Below are 16,605 nucleotides of genomic sequence, written 5' to 3' on the forward strand. Positions count from 1 at the left end.
TCAAACTCAAAAATGGAGGAACATCATCAAGTGCTCGTTAATCTTATGTGTCTCACTGGCTGTCTGTTCTAAAAAGATAAATTGACCTTTCAGCTTGTGATCTGATTCATTCTGCTTCACTCGATTTAATTATTAGTTTTTATTTCTCAGATTGTAGAAAGTTTCGTTGTATTTCAATTTCAGGTATGTCTTTTAAAAATGTCCCTTATCAAGAGGATAAATGAAGGAAAGAAGTATTCAGAAAAAAAGAGTGGGTTATGGTCTGGTTTAAATAAGAAAACCAGATTTAAATCACAAACCACTGAAATCAAAATTTGTGGAGAAATAAGTTTTGAACTTTTAATTTGTGGATATATAGAACGAAATTATAGTTTGAGAGAACATTTGATGCTATACGATAGTTTTCGTGGAGATAGCTTGTCGACCCATTTTTCAATACCGAGAGGTGGTGTTCACGATAAATAGTGTTGAACTACTGAAGATGTTGTCTACACCATCTCGACAAATTTAAAGATGTAAAATATTTTTACTAATTTCATTATTTGACATATCAGACATATTTATTTATTTTCTGACAAAATATCAGACATATTTCAAAACAATGAATTCAAAGATGAACAAATTGGCACACATGGTATTGTCTTTTTATCAGTTATGATCTATGTCGATTTTCCCCGTTGGATTACTTAACCGGTTTAAGTAGATTAGTTGTTGTTGACAAAGAATAATAAAAAGATCAAGCAGGGAAATCAACACAATAATAACACAAGTCTCTCAAGAAGTTGACACCTCAACATTTTTGAGTTTGGTGGAAACGACATGTTATTAAATTGAAAAACTTGTAAAACCAATCAAAACATTTCATTTATACAACTCAATATTTGGTGAAGACACAATCAAAAATTCAACAAAAATACACTTTCTAAAATTTGAAGCAAAAACCAATGATATTCCATCATTCCAACTTCATCTTCAATGTTAGTAATATTTATCACTACTATATAAGCAACGACACTTTGCTTGTCCTTTTATATCCTGCTCTTCCCCTTGTCTATCAGTTTGCTGGTTCTTCTCTCCTTTTTTTGTTTGTAAAAATGTTTGTTTGCGTGCTCTGTAAATATTTTATTAATTTAAGAAAACTCTTTGGCAATAAAAAATCATTGATATCTATTTAAGAAGATATCGGACAATCATAAGTCATAGCCAAGCTAATGAGGAGATACATGGGCTTTGCTCGCCTATGATGATTACATGACACATCACGTTTATGAACTTTGAAAGTTGGCTGAAGGGATTATGCCAAAACGTGGAACCTGCTTTCATTTGCAATTATCAAGCATTGAACATGGAAGCTGCTTTCAGTATACACTGGATATTGGAGAAGACGTTGTTGCTATTCCAAAAAGAAAAGGTATTAATATCAGGGCCAAGGAACCATACTAAAAATGTGTACACAAACTCTAATCACCAAAACAATAGTACTTTGTAAAGTCCTTTTTATTAGTTTATATACTAAAACTAGGGTCGGCCCGTCCTACGGACGGGAAGTTATAACAAAAACTATTTTATATGTTTTTTTATTAATTTATGAAGCATTTAAAATCATTATAGAAAATGATATTATAGACAACAAATAACAAAAATAATTCTAAGATCATATTATTATTTTCAATAAATATTTTTGGTTTGAATTAAAGTGATCTAATATACTTTAATATTAGTCCAGTGGATGCTTTATAATTTTAGACCAAAGAACACAGAGAAAACTTTGTGTATTTTGGGAAAATGTAATTAATGAAAAACGTATATAAACAATTTAAAATTGACTAATATCATCAAAGTGATGCTTTACAATCGCGAGAAAAAAATGAAATATATCTTGTTTATACTATTTGGGCAGAACATGTTTTTACAAATGTTTATTTTAATCTTATATACATATACACTTATGTATTTCGCATATGCACCCAGAAAATCCTACACAAATTCATTAATATTTAAATTTTGTCATATAAACATGAAATAAACTTTATTTTGGAAGGTTTTAGTAACAAAAATAATTTTTAATATTTATTTTTTGAATTGACTATACAATAATTAAAGAAAAGACAAGTTATGTTATATATATTTTATTATTATTTTGGCTTATGTATATTTTATTATGTTTAGAAATATATAACTTTGATTCAAAACTACACAAAGCTAGTTTGTAAGTATCATGTTACATGCTATTTACTATACATTTGAGGTCAATTTAAATATGTTTTTTACAGGAGTTACATTTTATTGATTGTTCTATTCCGGTCTGGTTACCCAGACCACCTTAAGTTTGAGTAATAGAATGGCGTTTTGAGTAAAAAAAAATATATATGTTTTTTACATTGTGAATCTTTTGTTGTTCCGTGAGAAATTGATGTTGCACTAATTTTTACAAACCCCAGAAGCACGCCAAACTAAATGAAAACAAACCAAATAAATCATAATACACTTGCTTCCTTGTACAACAAAATCGTTGTCCTTTGGTGAAAGAGACATGTTTGACTTTTTTATCAGAGTTGAATCCATAATCCATAGCTACCTGTTTTTCTCCAGCAAAACATTATGTTGTTTCTGGACTATATTTGCCTTTCTCCGTTGTTGTTACAGGACGGTCCAACTGAAGCATCGTCCAAGACTAACACACCTTGGCTAAATTCACAGTAATCTTTGAGACTTAGTTCCAGAAGTTACTTGAGAGACCATCCCCAATACTCAATCGTTTACAAAATCTAGCTCCTTTCCTGTTTTTTTTTTTTAATATAAATTGTATCAGACCTAGTATTATTTGTAAGAGTCGTATAGTTTTAAGTCATTTTGTCCTCCGATCTCAACACTTGCTTGCAACTTTTTTTTTTGTTGACGGCTTTAGTATCCTCTTTGTTTAATAAATCCAACTGATCATTATGATGAACAAACTGTTCAGCAAGGCCAAAATCTGAGGATATGTCGAGTAAAACAAATCCAAATGGTGACTGCAGCTGATACATTTTACAGCATTGAATCCTCCCTTTACTTAATTCTTATTCTTTAATATTTTTTCAAGTGATTCAACTTTTTGTAATGCTTATGGTGAAGAGCATCACAAAGCTGCCAAATATTTAATAATTATATCAAAAAACTAGTTAACTATAATGGGAGACGATTTTTTACGACAAACAAAGTTAACATAAAAAAATAAGAATCAACTACAAAAAGAATGATTTACCCATAATATAAAACCTAATTATTTAGAGAAAAACAAATGTTATACAATAAATAGAACAAACAAAAAATTCTATCCTGTTGTATCAACATCCCACGGAAAAATCATATTTTGCTGAATAACCGATTTTAAAAACAAATCAGTTCAGAAAACATTCACACCTTGAAGCAACCTTTATCTTCGTCTCATCCACCTCACCAATGGGAGCCATTGATCTGTCTCCCTGACAGAATGTCATCGGTGTATGTTGCTGTTGCGTTCAATGAGCAACCACTATGATGAAACAATATCGAAGGAGACGAAGCTATAGGTGGAAGGTGTGTAAAGTTTCGCAGATAAGATGAAGACGTTCACTCAGTCATAATGACAGAAGCGGTGGCCATGGAAACTTTTGTTCAGATCCATGTGTTCTTCGTATCTGAGCTACTACCAATAATTTAAAAAAAAACAAATCAGAGATCTTGTAGTCTTAAGAATCATAAGTTTACAAAAAGAGGCCTTTGATTCATAAAGTACGCAACTTTCTTATGTATAGAACCAAAAATAGTAGAGAGTTGAACAACATTACCAACATCATCGAAAGTAGGAGGTAACACCAACTTCTCACAAGTTCTCCGGTGGAGAACAAATTTTTAAGTTGAGTATTTTGAAACATTGGGCTACAAACGTGAAACCTCGCAGTCGGAACACAAATGAAAAAAAAAGCCAAGGAAAGGATTTGCATGTGGTTTCTTACGACTCGAGAGGAACCGTAACAGTCCGTGATAATCCCGATGACCTAGTTCCAGAAATTCTTGGATTAATTCAGATAGACTTTTGAGCCAATCGAGATGCCATTCGCCAATCCGGCCTAATCGGATTTTAGAAGATTGATTGACAGGAACTTCAATCGTTACACCATGAGAGAGATTGGAGAGATGAAGAGAATGCAAATTTTGGAAGGGAAATACATACATATTTATACATAAAGCACACCGCCTCGCCGATTCGACTCACGAATTGAAGACATCGCCGTGGGCGTCTGAATTAATGAGAGTTAACACGAAGATATCATAATGCACACCGTTTTAGAAATCGCGAAGGAGCTCAACCATCACAGGCGCCGTACAACGCAGTGGAGAAAAGAACTTTCGCGCCTGATTAGGGTTAACACTCGATGGTTCGTGGACCGAACAACACACCGGACGAAAGCCCAATAATATTAACACACACATATCAATTACGAAGCCCAGCATATTTTAATGTTTGGGACACGTGTCACAACCATGGTGCACTAATTTGTGACCTGGAATCTGATGTGTCTCTCTAAGGAGAGAAAGAACTTTCTTTATATATAAAGATAGTAGGTTAAAGCGGTTATAGGATTTTTTTAGCTTTTGCAAAAAAATTGTTTAACATTTTGTTAAAGAATCCAAATAATAACATTTCAGAATACAAATAATCAGAGACAAAATTGACGATTTTTTCTTTTAAATATAAAACAGATTGTTAGTGGAATTTTTATGGCTTAGTGTAGACTTTTGTTGTCTTCCACGTTATGTAAGAAGCAAAAAAATCTAAAGCTATAACCAATATTTATTAAAAAAGGTATGGAAAAGGTGGAAAATGGAGGAAAAAAAAAAGTGAAACTTAGAGAAGATTTTTATTGTTTAATATAGAAGAATACATTATTCTATTTTTTTTCTGATTTAAATAGGCTAAACTTAATTAAACCGTCGATTATGGGAGCAGCACCAGAATCTCATGAGCATACTAAACATTAACGATAACCAATACTCCCTCAGTTTTTTAATATATTTAGAATTATACACATGGATTAAAAAATCATTAATTTTTTATATTTTCTAAACAAATACATCATTAATTATTTACCTATCCACAAATCAACCAATAATAAAATAGAATGTATATTATCATTGGTCATATTACATTAAGTGTTAATAAATTTTACATAGAAAACCGAAAACGTCATATAATTTAGAACATAAAAGTTTCTCTAAAACGACTTATATAAAAACGGAGGGAGTATTAATTATCATCTTCAGCGTAAGCTTACCGATTCAAGATATGGTATAAATGTTTCAGTGCTGCATTGTTGAGGGTGGGCTTTGCCCTTCAACTAGGTCAATGAAACAATGAATTAGACCTATTTCACTAGAAAATCCGAGTTTGTCCTTTTATAAATAAGGAGACACTTCTCTTTAGGAATGAGCTTTTTTCTTCTCATTCTTAGATCTAGAACACATCCTATAAAGATTTTATAGATTCTTAGATTCACTTTACTCTTCAAATCATTTGTAATGCAATCTTTTATCAATAAAATCTCCTGGATGTTCTTTTTCTCATTTGATCTTAATGATGATTTCTCCTAAACCTCCATAAAAATTTATTGTATGATTCCAACAAACACTACCAGCAAATACACCGTTTTTAGGTCAAACAGTTGGCACTAGAAGGAGGGTAATAAGGAGAACTATCTTCAAAACATATCAAACTTGGAAAAATTCAGATCTAGCTTCACCTTAAGCTTTCAGTTTGGCAACTACAAGATCTAGGCAAACCATGGTGTCTTCTCGGTAAAGGAGGAAGCTTTTCATGAAGCCTGGCTGTTGATGTCACTAAAGGCCCACCAACGAGCCCAAGACTCTCGGTTTGCCGTCTGGTCCTTTGGCTCATAGAAAAAAAAAAGAAGCTCAACACTTGATCTTAGCGACGCATCAATGATGGGGAAACAATCCTCGCCCAACGAAGAAGACGATCTCCAAAACCTATTCGACGAAGCTCCAAGCCAACATCGCGAACCGGATCCTGGAGCCCTCCATCTTCAGAAACCGATCTCTCCTCTCTCTAGAACCGAACTCTATCGATCTCAGGCATGAAGTCCTCTCTTGTCCGACAAATGTTACTGAACGACAGACAGATCAAGAACGCGTTACTGTTGCCGCATAAACCGAAAGTCTTGGTCTTTGCCGGAGAGTGGATCAGAAGTTGATGAGGAGGAAGGCGATCCAGAGGAAGCCGAGGCTATATAAGTTTATGTTCGCCATCTGCTTGTCTGGTCAGATGAGCAACCACTTGATCTGCCTTGAGAAACACATGTTCTTCGCTGCGCTGTTGGATCGAGTTCTTTTCTGGTCAGATGAGCAACCACTTGATCTGCCTTGAGAAACACATGTTCTTCGCTGTGCCGGTTGATCGAGTTCTTGTCTAGTCAGATGAGCAACCACTCTCTCATTCCTTCGGTCCCAAAGCAGCTGTTCAGACACGGCTAGTTTCGTCTCCGACAGATCTCGAAACCCACATCATCCATGTCCTAAACAACACAGTACGAGATTCAAATCAAGCAGTTTTAGAGACGATTTGTTCTGTGATACATAGAGCTCATTACCATCTCAGCTCAGGCAAAAGCAATCCATTGTTTGATTGTAAGAGAACAATCACCAGAAGGCTTATGCGACGGTTCTGTATATTCACTTTATACACATGAAGGTCGTGGAAGGAAAGACCGAAAGCTAGCAGTGGCTTATCACAGACGGCGTAATGGGAAGAGGTGAGAGCGGTGGTTCTTGCAATGGGAGCGTGGTCTGGTGAAGTGTACTTATGTGGAATGTCATCACAAGCTTGCCGTCTCGGCACGAGCTTCTTGTCTCGACCTTTCGCTTAGATCAAGCCTCTTCAATGGCTGCTAGTTGTAGACGAGTTTCAAGATGAGCACAGTGACGACAAGGCCTGCTTTCTTCATTTAAACTCTCAAGACAAGCTCAACGTAACCAGCACGAGCTCGTCGTCAGAGAAGGCCATCTCGTCTGCCACTAGCTCGGCATCTCATCATCAAAGATAAGTATCCACCTGTTAATCTATCTCGGATCAACAAGACGACTCGACCCATTGATTTCATTACTCCATTTACACATGGATTGCATCGACATGTCCACCTGTGGCGATTTGATTGTGACGGTTCGTCCATGGCGGTACGCTCATGATGATTGTTGGACCCAATTTTGGTCAATACCACAATGGGCCGCAGTCAAAGGCATGGGCCTTAAAGGGCCGGAGCCCGTAGCAAGGATACGAGCTCGAGAAGTAGTCGCCGAGGTCGCGGAGATCGTGCAACAAGAAGCTGAGATCGCGGAGCTACCACAGAGGTCTCGAAGTCAGCTTACTATAAAGGAAGAGGAATGGAAACAGAAGGGGGGACGTTGAAAACCCTAGAGAGAGCTACACATTCACATCGATCTTGTTGTCTTCCCACCTCTAGATTCTTTCTTTACCGATCTCATTTTGTATCACTCGATCTAGTTCAATCTATTGTATTTGATCTTATTCATCAATAAAGTCCATTTTCACCTACTGGAAACTACTTAACATCGTTGTGTTCTAAAGATATCGTTGCCTACATCATTTGTCTTCCCTAGATCAAACCCCGATCACTATCAAATACTTTGTGTAGATTTTAGGTTCTACATTTTGGCGCTGACTGTGGGGAAGATAAACGAAAAACATCTTTGCTAAGAAACCGATCTAAGTTTCTTAAGCGCGACTATGGATCCCAACCAAGTCCAACCTGATCGCATCGGATCTATCGATCTCAAACTCCTCAGATCGGACAAATCGATCACGACAAGAGAGGTCGTTAATTTCAATAAACGCTCCCGTACCTTGCGGGGAACGATTAACAGTCACACCATCACTGCATTCGAAGATGCACCACAGAAAGGGGAAATCTTGACTTTCCACGAGCATGAAACTGTAAAGCTCGATATGCCCCATGATGACGCCTTAGTGATCGCGTTAGAAGTAGGAGGCGTCGCCCTCTCGAAAATTCTCGTCGATACCGGAAGTGCTGTTAACGTCATTTCACAAGAAACGCTACGGTCGCTCGAACAACCGGCCCCAAAGATCAGACGGGAAGCGAACCCCCTCGCCAGTTTCGAAGGAAGGTCGATCCTTTCACTCGGGGTCGTGTTATTAACTAAGAAAGCTTGTAACCTAAGGCGAAAAACATAATTCACTGTAGTCGATCTTCCCATGCCTTTTGAGGCCATTGTAGGGCTCCCCTAGTTATACCAGATGAGGGCAGTTCCCTCAGTTTATCACCAATATGTGAAGTTTATGTCTCCAACCGGAGAAAAGACCATACTCGGAAGCCAGAAAAAAGCTCGAGCCTGCTACATGTCCGAGTTCCGAAAAATGCCATAGAAGGAGGAGAATATCCCACTCGCACGCGACCTCTCGGTCAAATATCAAAACGTTTGCATGGTCCGCGGCAGACATGCCAGAAATCGATATCAATATCGCTTCCCACGACCTAAACGTCGATCCCACATTTAAACCCATCAAACAGAAGCGAAGGAAGTTAGGTCCCGAGCGAGCCAAAGCCGTGAATGATGAAGTGGATAAGCTCCTGAAAATCGGCTCCATTCGCGAAGTTCAATACCCCGACTGGCTCGCAAATCCAGTCGTGGTTAAAAAGAAGAACGGAAAATGGAGAGTATGTATCGACTTCACCGACCTCAACAAAGCATGCCCGAAAGACAGATTTCCATTACCGTAAATCGACCGGCTAGTAGAAGCCACAGCCGGACATGAACTACTCTCCTTCATGGACGCATTCTCAGGCTATAATCAAATCCTCATGAATCCCGAAGACCAGGAAAAAACGAGCTTCATTACGGAGCGAGGAACATACTGCTATAAAGTGATGCCATTCGGATTAAAGAATGCTGGAGCCACTTACCAAATATTAGTAAAAAAGATGTTCTCCAAGCAACTTGGGGAAACAATGGAAGTTTACATAGACGACATGCTAGTAAAGTCATCGAAAGCAAGCAACCATGTTTCCCAGTTACAAGAATGTTTCAACATCCTCAACAAATTCGGAATGAAACTAAACCCAACCAAATGTACATTCGGAGTAGCCTCTGGGGAGTTCCTCGGCTACTTGGTAACCGAAAGAGAAATCGAAGCCAACCCAAAGCAGATCGTAGCACTCGTCGATACCTTACCCCCAAGATCGGTCCGAGAAGTACATCGTCTCACTGGGAAAATAGCCGCATTAAACCGTTTTATATCGAGATCGACTGATAGATGCCTTCCTTTCTACAAATTGTTGAAAGGAAATAAGAAATTCGAATGGAACATCGAATGCGATTCTGCCCTAAAAGAACTCAAGGCGTACATCAGCGAACCGCCCGTGTTGTCTAAACCGATCGTAGGAGAAACCCTCTTCCTATCTCGCGACCTACGAACATGCGGTGAGCGGAGTCCTGATCCGCGAAGAAAACGGAGAACATAAACCAATATATTACGTGAGTAGGTCGCTAGTTGACGCCGAAACCAGATATCCCGTAATGGAGAAACTCGCACTAGCGGTAGTAACCGCCGCCAGAAAACTGATACCCTATTTCCAGTCTCATTCGATCATAGTCATGACGTCACAACCCGTCGAACAATACTCCATAGTCCAAGCCAATCCGACAGGCTCGCAAAATGGGCAATCGAGCTCAGCGAATATGACAGAGAATATAAACCACGAACGAGCTCAAAAGCACAAGTACTAGCAGATTTCATCATCGAGCTCGTCCCAAAGGAGGACAGCTCGAGCTCGAATACTAAATGGAGATTACATGTCGATGGGGCATCATCGAAACAAGGATCCAGAATTGGAATACAGCTCGAATCCCCGTCGGGAGAAATGATCGAACAATCATTTTGCCTAGGGTTCAGCGCTTCGAACAACGAAGCTGAATACAAATCCCTGATCGCGGGACTACGGCTCGCAAGAAGCGTCGGTGCCCGAGAAATCAGCGCCTTCAGCGACTCGCAATTAGTCACAAGCCAATTCCACGGAGAATACGAAGCAAAAAACGAAAGAATGGAAGCATACATTTCAGTCCTGCAAGAAATCACTCAGCAGTTCGACAAGTTCGAACTAACGAAAATCCCAAGGGGAGATAATACATCAGCGGATGCGCTGGCCGCGCTGGCTTCAACTTCCAATCCGGTGGTGAAAAGAATAATACCAGTAGAAGGGATAGATAAACCAAGAATAAATCTCCCACGAAAGGAAATCGATCTTCCGAAAAACAATCCCCCGCGCGTTGGTGCAATCACTACGCGAAGTGGGGCACGAAGAGAAAGCCAGGGTCTCGACAACGTAAACGGCAACGAGCCCGACAGTCAATCGGCCCCGAGCACATCGCGCGTCAGGACCAGAAGAACAGCGACCACCACAGCTATCCCGGAAGAGGCCGTCCATGAAACCAGCAACGAGGCACACGAAGCCTTCAAGAAGAAGTTAGAAGCCAGCCCAGATTGGAGAATCCCAATATTTAAATATATAAAGGACGGCAAGCTTCCCGCCGAGAGATGGGAAGCTCAAAAAATAAAAGCCCGGAGTTCGCGTTATTGTATCATGGAGGAAAGACTGTACATAAGAAGTCTAGACGAGTCCTATCTATTAGGTGTATCCCCTAAGGACGCGTTCACAATCCTGAAACAAACTCACGGGGGAGCGTGCGGAAGCCACTCCGGGGGACGATCCCTAGCAATCAGGATAAAGAAACTAGGCTACTTCTGGCCAACAAACGCCGATGACAGCGAGCAATTCGCGTTGAAATACGACAAATGCCTGAGGCACGCGCCGATGATACATCAACCGACTCAAAAACTGTCTACGATATCCTCACCATACTCTTTCATGAAATGGTCCATGGATGTGGTAGGCCCGCTAGTACCTTCTGGACCAGCCCAGCTGCGATTCTTCTGGTATTAACCGACTACTTCACCAAGTGGATCGAGGCCTAAGCTTTCTCAAATGTCACTTCCACGACGGTAACCAGCTTCATTTGGAAAAACATCATCTGTCGAGATGGTCTACCATACGAAATAGTAACCGACAACAAACCACAATTCATTTCCAAAATGTTCGACGAGTTTTGCGTGAAATGAAAAATCAAGATTAAGGCCGCAAGCCCCCGATACCCAAAATGCAACGGTCATTCTGAAGCCGCAAATAAGACTATAATGAACAACCTCAAGAAAAGGCTCGACATAAGAAGGAGAGGTGGGGAGAAGAGCTGCATGGTGTCCTATGGGCCTACATAACAACCCCCCACACCGCAACCGGTGAAACTCCATTTTCACTATCTTATGGAATAGAGGCCGTAATCCCAGCCGAAATCGAGGTCCCGAGTCAGCGACGAGTAATATGTCCAGAAGACGCCGAACTCAATGAAGAATTGCTAATCCATCAGCTGGATATGATCGAGGAACGACGCAAAAAAGCAGCAATACGCGTACAAAATTACCAACAAGCCGCGACACGTTATTATGATTCAAACGTAAGAAACCGCACTTTCTCTAAAGGCGACCTAGTTCTCCGGAAAGTGTACGACGGAATGAAAGAGCCAGGAGCAGGAAAGCTAGGAACAAAATGGGAAGGACCATACAAAGTAACTAAAGAAATCCGAACGGGAGTCTACGAGCTAGAAAAAGTCAAAACAGGCCTCCCAGAAATGAGACCTTGGAACGCCTACAACTTAAAAAAATACTACAAATAACGCAAACCCGAACCTCGATCATAACGATCAAAGCTTCGAGCTTGGGGGCCATCTATACCTAGCTCAGTCAAAAATGGAACTACGATAAGGCTTGATCCCTTGAAAAGGGTACGTAGACAGCTCGTCACCGAGCGCAGCCCAAACAACCAAACAAACAGTCTTTAGCTTTCTTTCATCACTTTGGACATCTAATACCTAAGCATAGCCCATTTACCAACTTTCTATCAGGCCATATAAAGGCCCATAAAACAGATTCCTGATCGGTCTCTGTTTCACGCCTTCCCAAGGATAAAACAACAAGCTCAATGAGGCTTAAAACAAATCAGAAACATACGATTAAAGAGGTATTATCCCATAAATCCGTTGAAAACATATATATGTTTCTCCAACAAAAAAAAAAAAAACATACATATAAAACATAGCAAACGTCGAACTAAATAACCCTCGCATCAATCCTGGTTGACAGATCTCCGGAGATCTCGGGGAGATCGAGACGACCAAGATAAAGGTCTGACACCGAAGCAAGACCATAATCGACGTCGAGCGAAACCTCCAGGTCTTTATGGCGCTCCAACTCCGCTTCGAGCTCGAAGCCGTCCTCATTATACTTGGTCAAAGCTTCGATACGTGCTCGCGTCTCTTGCAAAAGAATCTCCTCGGCCGTTTCTTTCTTCTTCTGCTCCAACTTACCCCTGATTACAGCCAAAACCCCCTCGTACTCCTTCGCTAGAGACACACGAGCTAGATGGAGATCTTTGCGAGTTTTTCTATCCCGACCTTCGATCTCTCGCCTATACTTCTCCTCCATCGAGTTAAGGTCGCTCTGAGCAACGACCTTTTCTGCCTCAGCAGCCGCCAACTTCTTCCTCCATTCCTCAAAATCCACTTCGCACTGTCTCTCCGCCTCCCGAACAGTATCCAGCTCACCCCGAAGCTGTTGGATCGTGAGAAGGTGACCCGCGATCTCTTCCTTACTAGGAAAATTTGTTAATCGCCCCTCCATTAAAGCTGCATAATCATTGCTCGCCTTCATAGCCTAAGAAAAACGATAGCATCAAAACTAAGCATCCCAGTCCATAAAGAATCAAGCGAAGACAACGTACCTTGGCATTTGCGACTACCATCCGAACATAGGCACGCTCTCTCGCATATGCTCCAAAGAAGGGAGCTTGCACCATTTTGCTCTGATCTTACACCAAATTGTTGCAAGGGACTCGGGGTTCTCAAGGATGGGGATCTCGCTGTCATACGCAAACGACCACGAAAAAACTTCAGGCACGCTCGAAGGAAGGACACCGGGGTTAACCCGCGAAGTACCTTCACCAGAAGCACGCAACGGCGGAGAAAGTCTCGGGTTCGACGATCCCAAAGTCACATAATTAATCTCCTCCAAAACCCGACGTCGAGATTGACGAGACAACGAATCGACCTCGTCATTAAGAGCTCGATCACCAGCAGAACTCGCCGACGTATCCGGTGCCTTGCGAGCTCCACCAGATGGAATAGCGACCGACACTGGCCTAGCAGGAAGACCAGGAAACTGAGCATGCGACCTCGGTCTAAGGACCTGTCCTCGATGGACTTTCCGAGTTCGCTCTGATGACCCGGCCTCAGAAGACTCGTCAGGACGATCGAGCAACACCTCTTCATCCTTCTTTCCAAAAAAGCAAAGCAAACCTCGAAAAAACTTAGGATCATATCAACGAAGCACCCCAGATCATGCCATAAAGCAGAGCAATATAATAGCCACTTACTTTTGGTGCCCCGACCTCTCTTGGGCCGAACAGGAGCCACCAAGGCGACAGTAGTAGCATGATTCGCACCCGATGGGAGAGCGTAGGCGGCTTGAATTCGGTCAGGAGTAAAGGAGAGCCAGCGAGTGCTACCTCGACGCAATGTCTCCATTAACCCGCGAAGCTCGAGAGACATAGGCGCAGACCCAAAAGGCTCTATAAATAAAAGAAATTCTTTTCTACAAAAAAAAAGAGAAGAAAACAACAGACATCGTTTACCAAGACGAAATGAGACTCACCAATGTCGTCGGACCATTCCCGAGAAATCCTCTCGAAATCAAAGTCTCCGACCGACGCCGGATTTATCTTAAAAACAAAAAACTTCTCCCTCCATCGATCATCCTTATTAGGAATGCCTTCGGTGATAACACGACCACCTCGAGGAGCAAGAATCATCGTGCCAGGGAAGCCGTTGTTTCGCTTTATGGCAAATAATTGCTTTAACTCCCTGAGACAAAATTCGAGACCTTCTTCCTGAGCTCGGACCCAGCAACCCAAAAAGTACCGGAAAAAGTTAGGCGCCATCTGGATAAACGCTGTCTTGATCTCCGCCAGCACCTCGAGAAGGAAACGAGGAAGAGGAAACGATAAGCTGCCAGCCTCGAAATGAGACGCGCAAGCTCCACAATACCCCGGTCTCACGTCATCCGGAGTCTCACCATCCTCGGGGAGTTCAATTTCTACGGCGTAACTGACTCCCCAGAGTTCGTAAATGGCGTCGATATGTTTCCCTTTAAGAATCATCTTGAGATGCGGACCAAAATTTTTGGCAGCCGCAGTTCCGAATTAAGAAGAAGTGTTGCGAAAGAGAGAGAAAAAACCAAGAAGAAGATGGCAAAGATAGAAGAAGGATCGAAGTGACGAAGAAGACGATCTACTCAGTAATATGTGATATATATATATATATATAATAAAAAAAAGGTTCCCGAGAATGCTAGGATCTAACCGGCCACAAACTTTCAATCTCGACCACACGATCCTAAAATGGCCGACAAGTCAAATCAAGACGACGCGTGTGGCATCCCATTCCCCGAGAATCGCGACACCGCTAAGTAACGGTAGTTTCTCACCTTTTCAGTTTCCCAATAAACCAAAAAGGCTGGGGGACAAATGTTGGACCCAATTTTGGTCAATACCATAATGGGTCGCGGTCAAAGGCATGGGCCTTAAAGGGCCGGAGTCCGTAGCAAGGATACGAGCTCGAGAAGGAGTCGCCGAAGTCGCGGAGATCGTGCAACAAGAAGTTGAGATCGCGGAGCTACCACAGAGGTCTTGAAGTCAGCTTACTATAAAGGAAGAGGAATGGAAACAGAAGGGGGACGTTGAAAACCCTAGAGAGAGCTACACATTCACATCGATCTTGTTGTCTTCCCACCTCTAGATTCTTTCTTTACCGATCGCATTTTGTATCACTCGATCTAGTTCAATCCATTGTATTTGATCTTATTCATCAATAAAGTCCATTTTCACCTACTGGAAACTACTTAACATCGTTGTGTTCTAAAGATATCGTTGCCTACATCATTTGTCTTCCCTAGATCAAACCCCGATCACTATCAAATACTTTGTGTAGATTTTAGGTTCTACAACGATGTCTATGGCGATTAGTCCTTGGCAGTTTGTCGATTGACGCTTCATCCATAGCGACTTGTTCGGGTGGTCCAGAACACTGTCTACACAGATCGTTCGCGAAACCATCCCTGGAGTAAGAAGTCCGATTGGAATCAGAAGTGTGTCGATGACAGCTCGTTCGAGACAGTCCGCCCATGACACTTCGTTTACGACAACCTAACCATGACAGCCCGTTCATGACAATTCGTCTGCGACATGATTATGTGCCTAGTTCATTGTCTCATAAACCCTGGTCGTAAAATTCGCAGAGATCAATCTCATCTCTCTCTACAAACTTGGGGGGGATTACTGTTGGAGGTGGGCTTTGCCCTTCAACTAGGTCAATGAAACAATGAATTAGACCCATTTTACTAGGGAACCCTAGACTTTGTCCTTGTATAAATAATGAGACACTTCTCCTTAGGAAGGGGCCTTTTTTTTCTCATTCTTAGAACTAGAACACATCCTATAAGGATTTTATAGATTCTTAGATTAACTTTACTCTTCAAATCATTTGTAATGCAATCTTTTATCAACAAAATCATTTGGATGTTTTTTTTTCTCATTTGATCTTAATGATGATTTCTCCTAAACTTCTATAGAAATTTATTGTATGATTCCAACAAACACTGCCAACAAACACACCGTTTTTGGGTCAAACATGAATGAGAGTAATAACTTAGCTAGAAGAAAGCTAAGGATTGATAATACCTGTCAACGATGTGGAAGGGAAGAGGAAACAACTAATCATATGTTGCTCAAAAGTCAGGTAAGCACATAGATCGGGGATGGCGCCTTTAAGCCATAATAACCTCACTGAAAATATAAAATTAATCTGGAATGGTACCTTTAAGCCATAATAACCTCACAGCTGAAAATATAAAATTGATTATGAACATAAATAGAACACTAAGTAGAGAAACATATTTATACCCTTTTGTAGGATGGAAAATTTGGAAATCTAGGAATGAGATTATCTTTCCGAATAAAAGATCCCATACCATATGTTATTAGTAAGGTTTTGAAAGATAAGAAAAAATGGGAGTAAGAAATCGTAGATAGTGAGGAGTTGGATAATTCAGGAAACCAATTCTGTCAACGAGCTATGCAGAGCATAGAAACCTTTGAGGGCCTGTTGTCTCACGTTAAAAACTTTGTTATATAGTTGATGGCTCTTGGAACTCTCCTTTACTTTATGCAAGAATCAGATGGACAATTTACAACAAGCAAATACAATATATTCTCAGTGGAAGTACATCTATTCCTCCCACCAATAGAGTAACACCCATCTCCTCCTCTCTCCAGAACGACGTACTACTAACAAAAAAATACTAAATTAAACCGATTTAAAAAACCGAAAAAATGTCAAACCTTATAATCAAATAATTTTCAAATAAAA

The 16,605-nt window shown here is 40.7% G+C and overlaps 3 protein-coding genes across 3 annotated transcripts; 2 read left to right on the forward strand and 1 right to left on the reverse strand.

The window, feature by feature from the left end:
- Positions 1 to 7,783: 7,783 nt before the first annotated feature.
- LOC111209496 lies at positions 7,784 to 8,248 on the forward strand. Its single transcript, XM_022709424.1, has one exon. It carries the CDS (start codon positions 7,784 to 7,786, stop codon positions 8,246 to 8,248), a length of 465 nt encoding a protein of 154 aa, XP_022565145.1.
- A 775-nt stretch (positions 8,249 to 9,023) lies between these two features.
- On the forward strand, positions 9,024 to 11,015 carry LOC106417214. The gene is made up of 2 exons (XM_048767998.1): positions 9,024 to 9,452; positions 9,582 to 11,015. The coding sequence occupies exons 1-2, from the start codon at positions 9,024 to 9,026 to the stop codon at positions 11,013 to 11,015; spliced, it is 1,863 nt and encodes a 620-aa protein (XP_048623955.1).
- A 1,220-nt stretch (positions 11,016 to 12,235) lies between these two features.
- Positions 12,236 to 14,339, reverse strand: LOC106417213. Its single transcript, XM_048767999.1, has 4 exons — positions 13,835 to 14,339; positions 13,557 to 13,751; positions 12,941 to 13,479; positions 12,236 to 12,838 (listed from the first exon to the last, which is right to left on the reverse strand). The coding sequence occupies exons 1-4, from the start codon at positions 14,337 to 14,339 to the stop codon at positions 12,236 to 12,238; spliced, it is 1,842 nt and encodes a 613-aa protein (XP_048623956.1).
- Between the last annotated feature and the right edge of the window lie 2,266 nt (positions 14,340 to 16,605).

The sequence above is a fragment of the Brassica napus genome, chromosome C9 (genome assembly GCF_020379485.1).
Source record: "Brassica napus cultivar Da-Ae chromosome C9, Da-Ae, whole genome shotgun sequence".
Classification (NCBI taxonomy): domain Eukaryota; kingdom Viridiplantae; phylum Streptophyta; class Magnoliopsida; order Brassicales; family Brassicaceae; genus Brassica; species Brassica napus.

Coding starts and splice junctions, on each gene's coding strand:
- LOC111209496 (XM_022709424.1), top strand. CDS start 7,784: ATGGATCCCAACCAAGTCCAACCTGATCGCATCGGATCTATCGATCTC.
- LOC106417214 (XM_048767998.1), top strand. CDS start 9,024: ATGGAAGTTTACATAGACGACATGCTAGTAAAGTCATCGAAAGCAAGC. Junction 9,453..9,581: donor CCGTGTTGTCTAAACCGATC/GTAGGAGAAACC, acceptor CGCCGAAACCAG/ATATCCCGTAATGGAGAAAC.
- LOC106417213 (XM_048767999.1), bottom strand. CDS start 14,339: ATGATTCTTAAAGGGAAACATATCGACGCCATTTACGAACTCTGGGGA. Junction 13,752..13,834: donor GGAATGGTCCGACGACATTG/GTGAGTCTCATT, acceptor TTTTATTTATAG/AGCCTTTTGGGTCTGCGCCT. Junction 12,839..12,940: donor TGGAGCATATGCGAGAGAGC/GTGCCTATGTTC, acceptor CGTTTTTCTTAG/GCTATGAAGGCGAGCAATGA.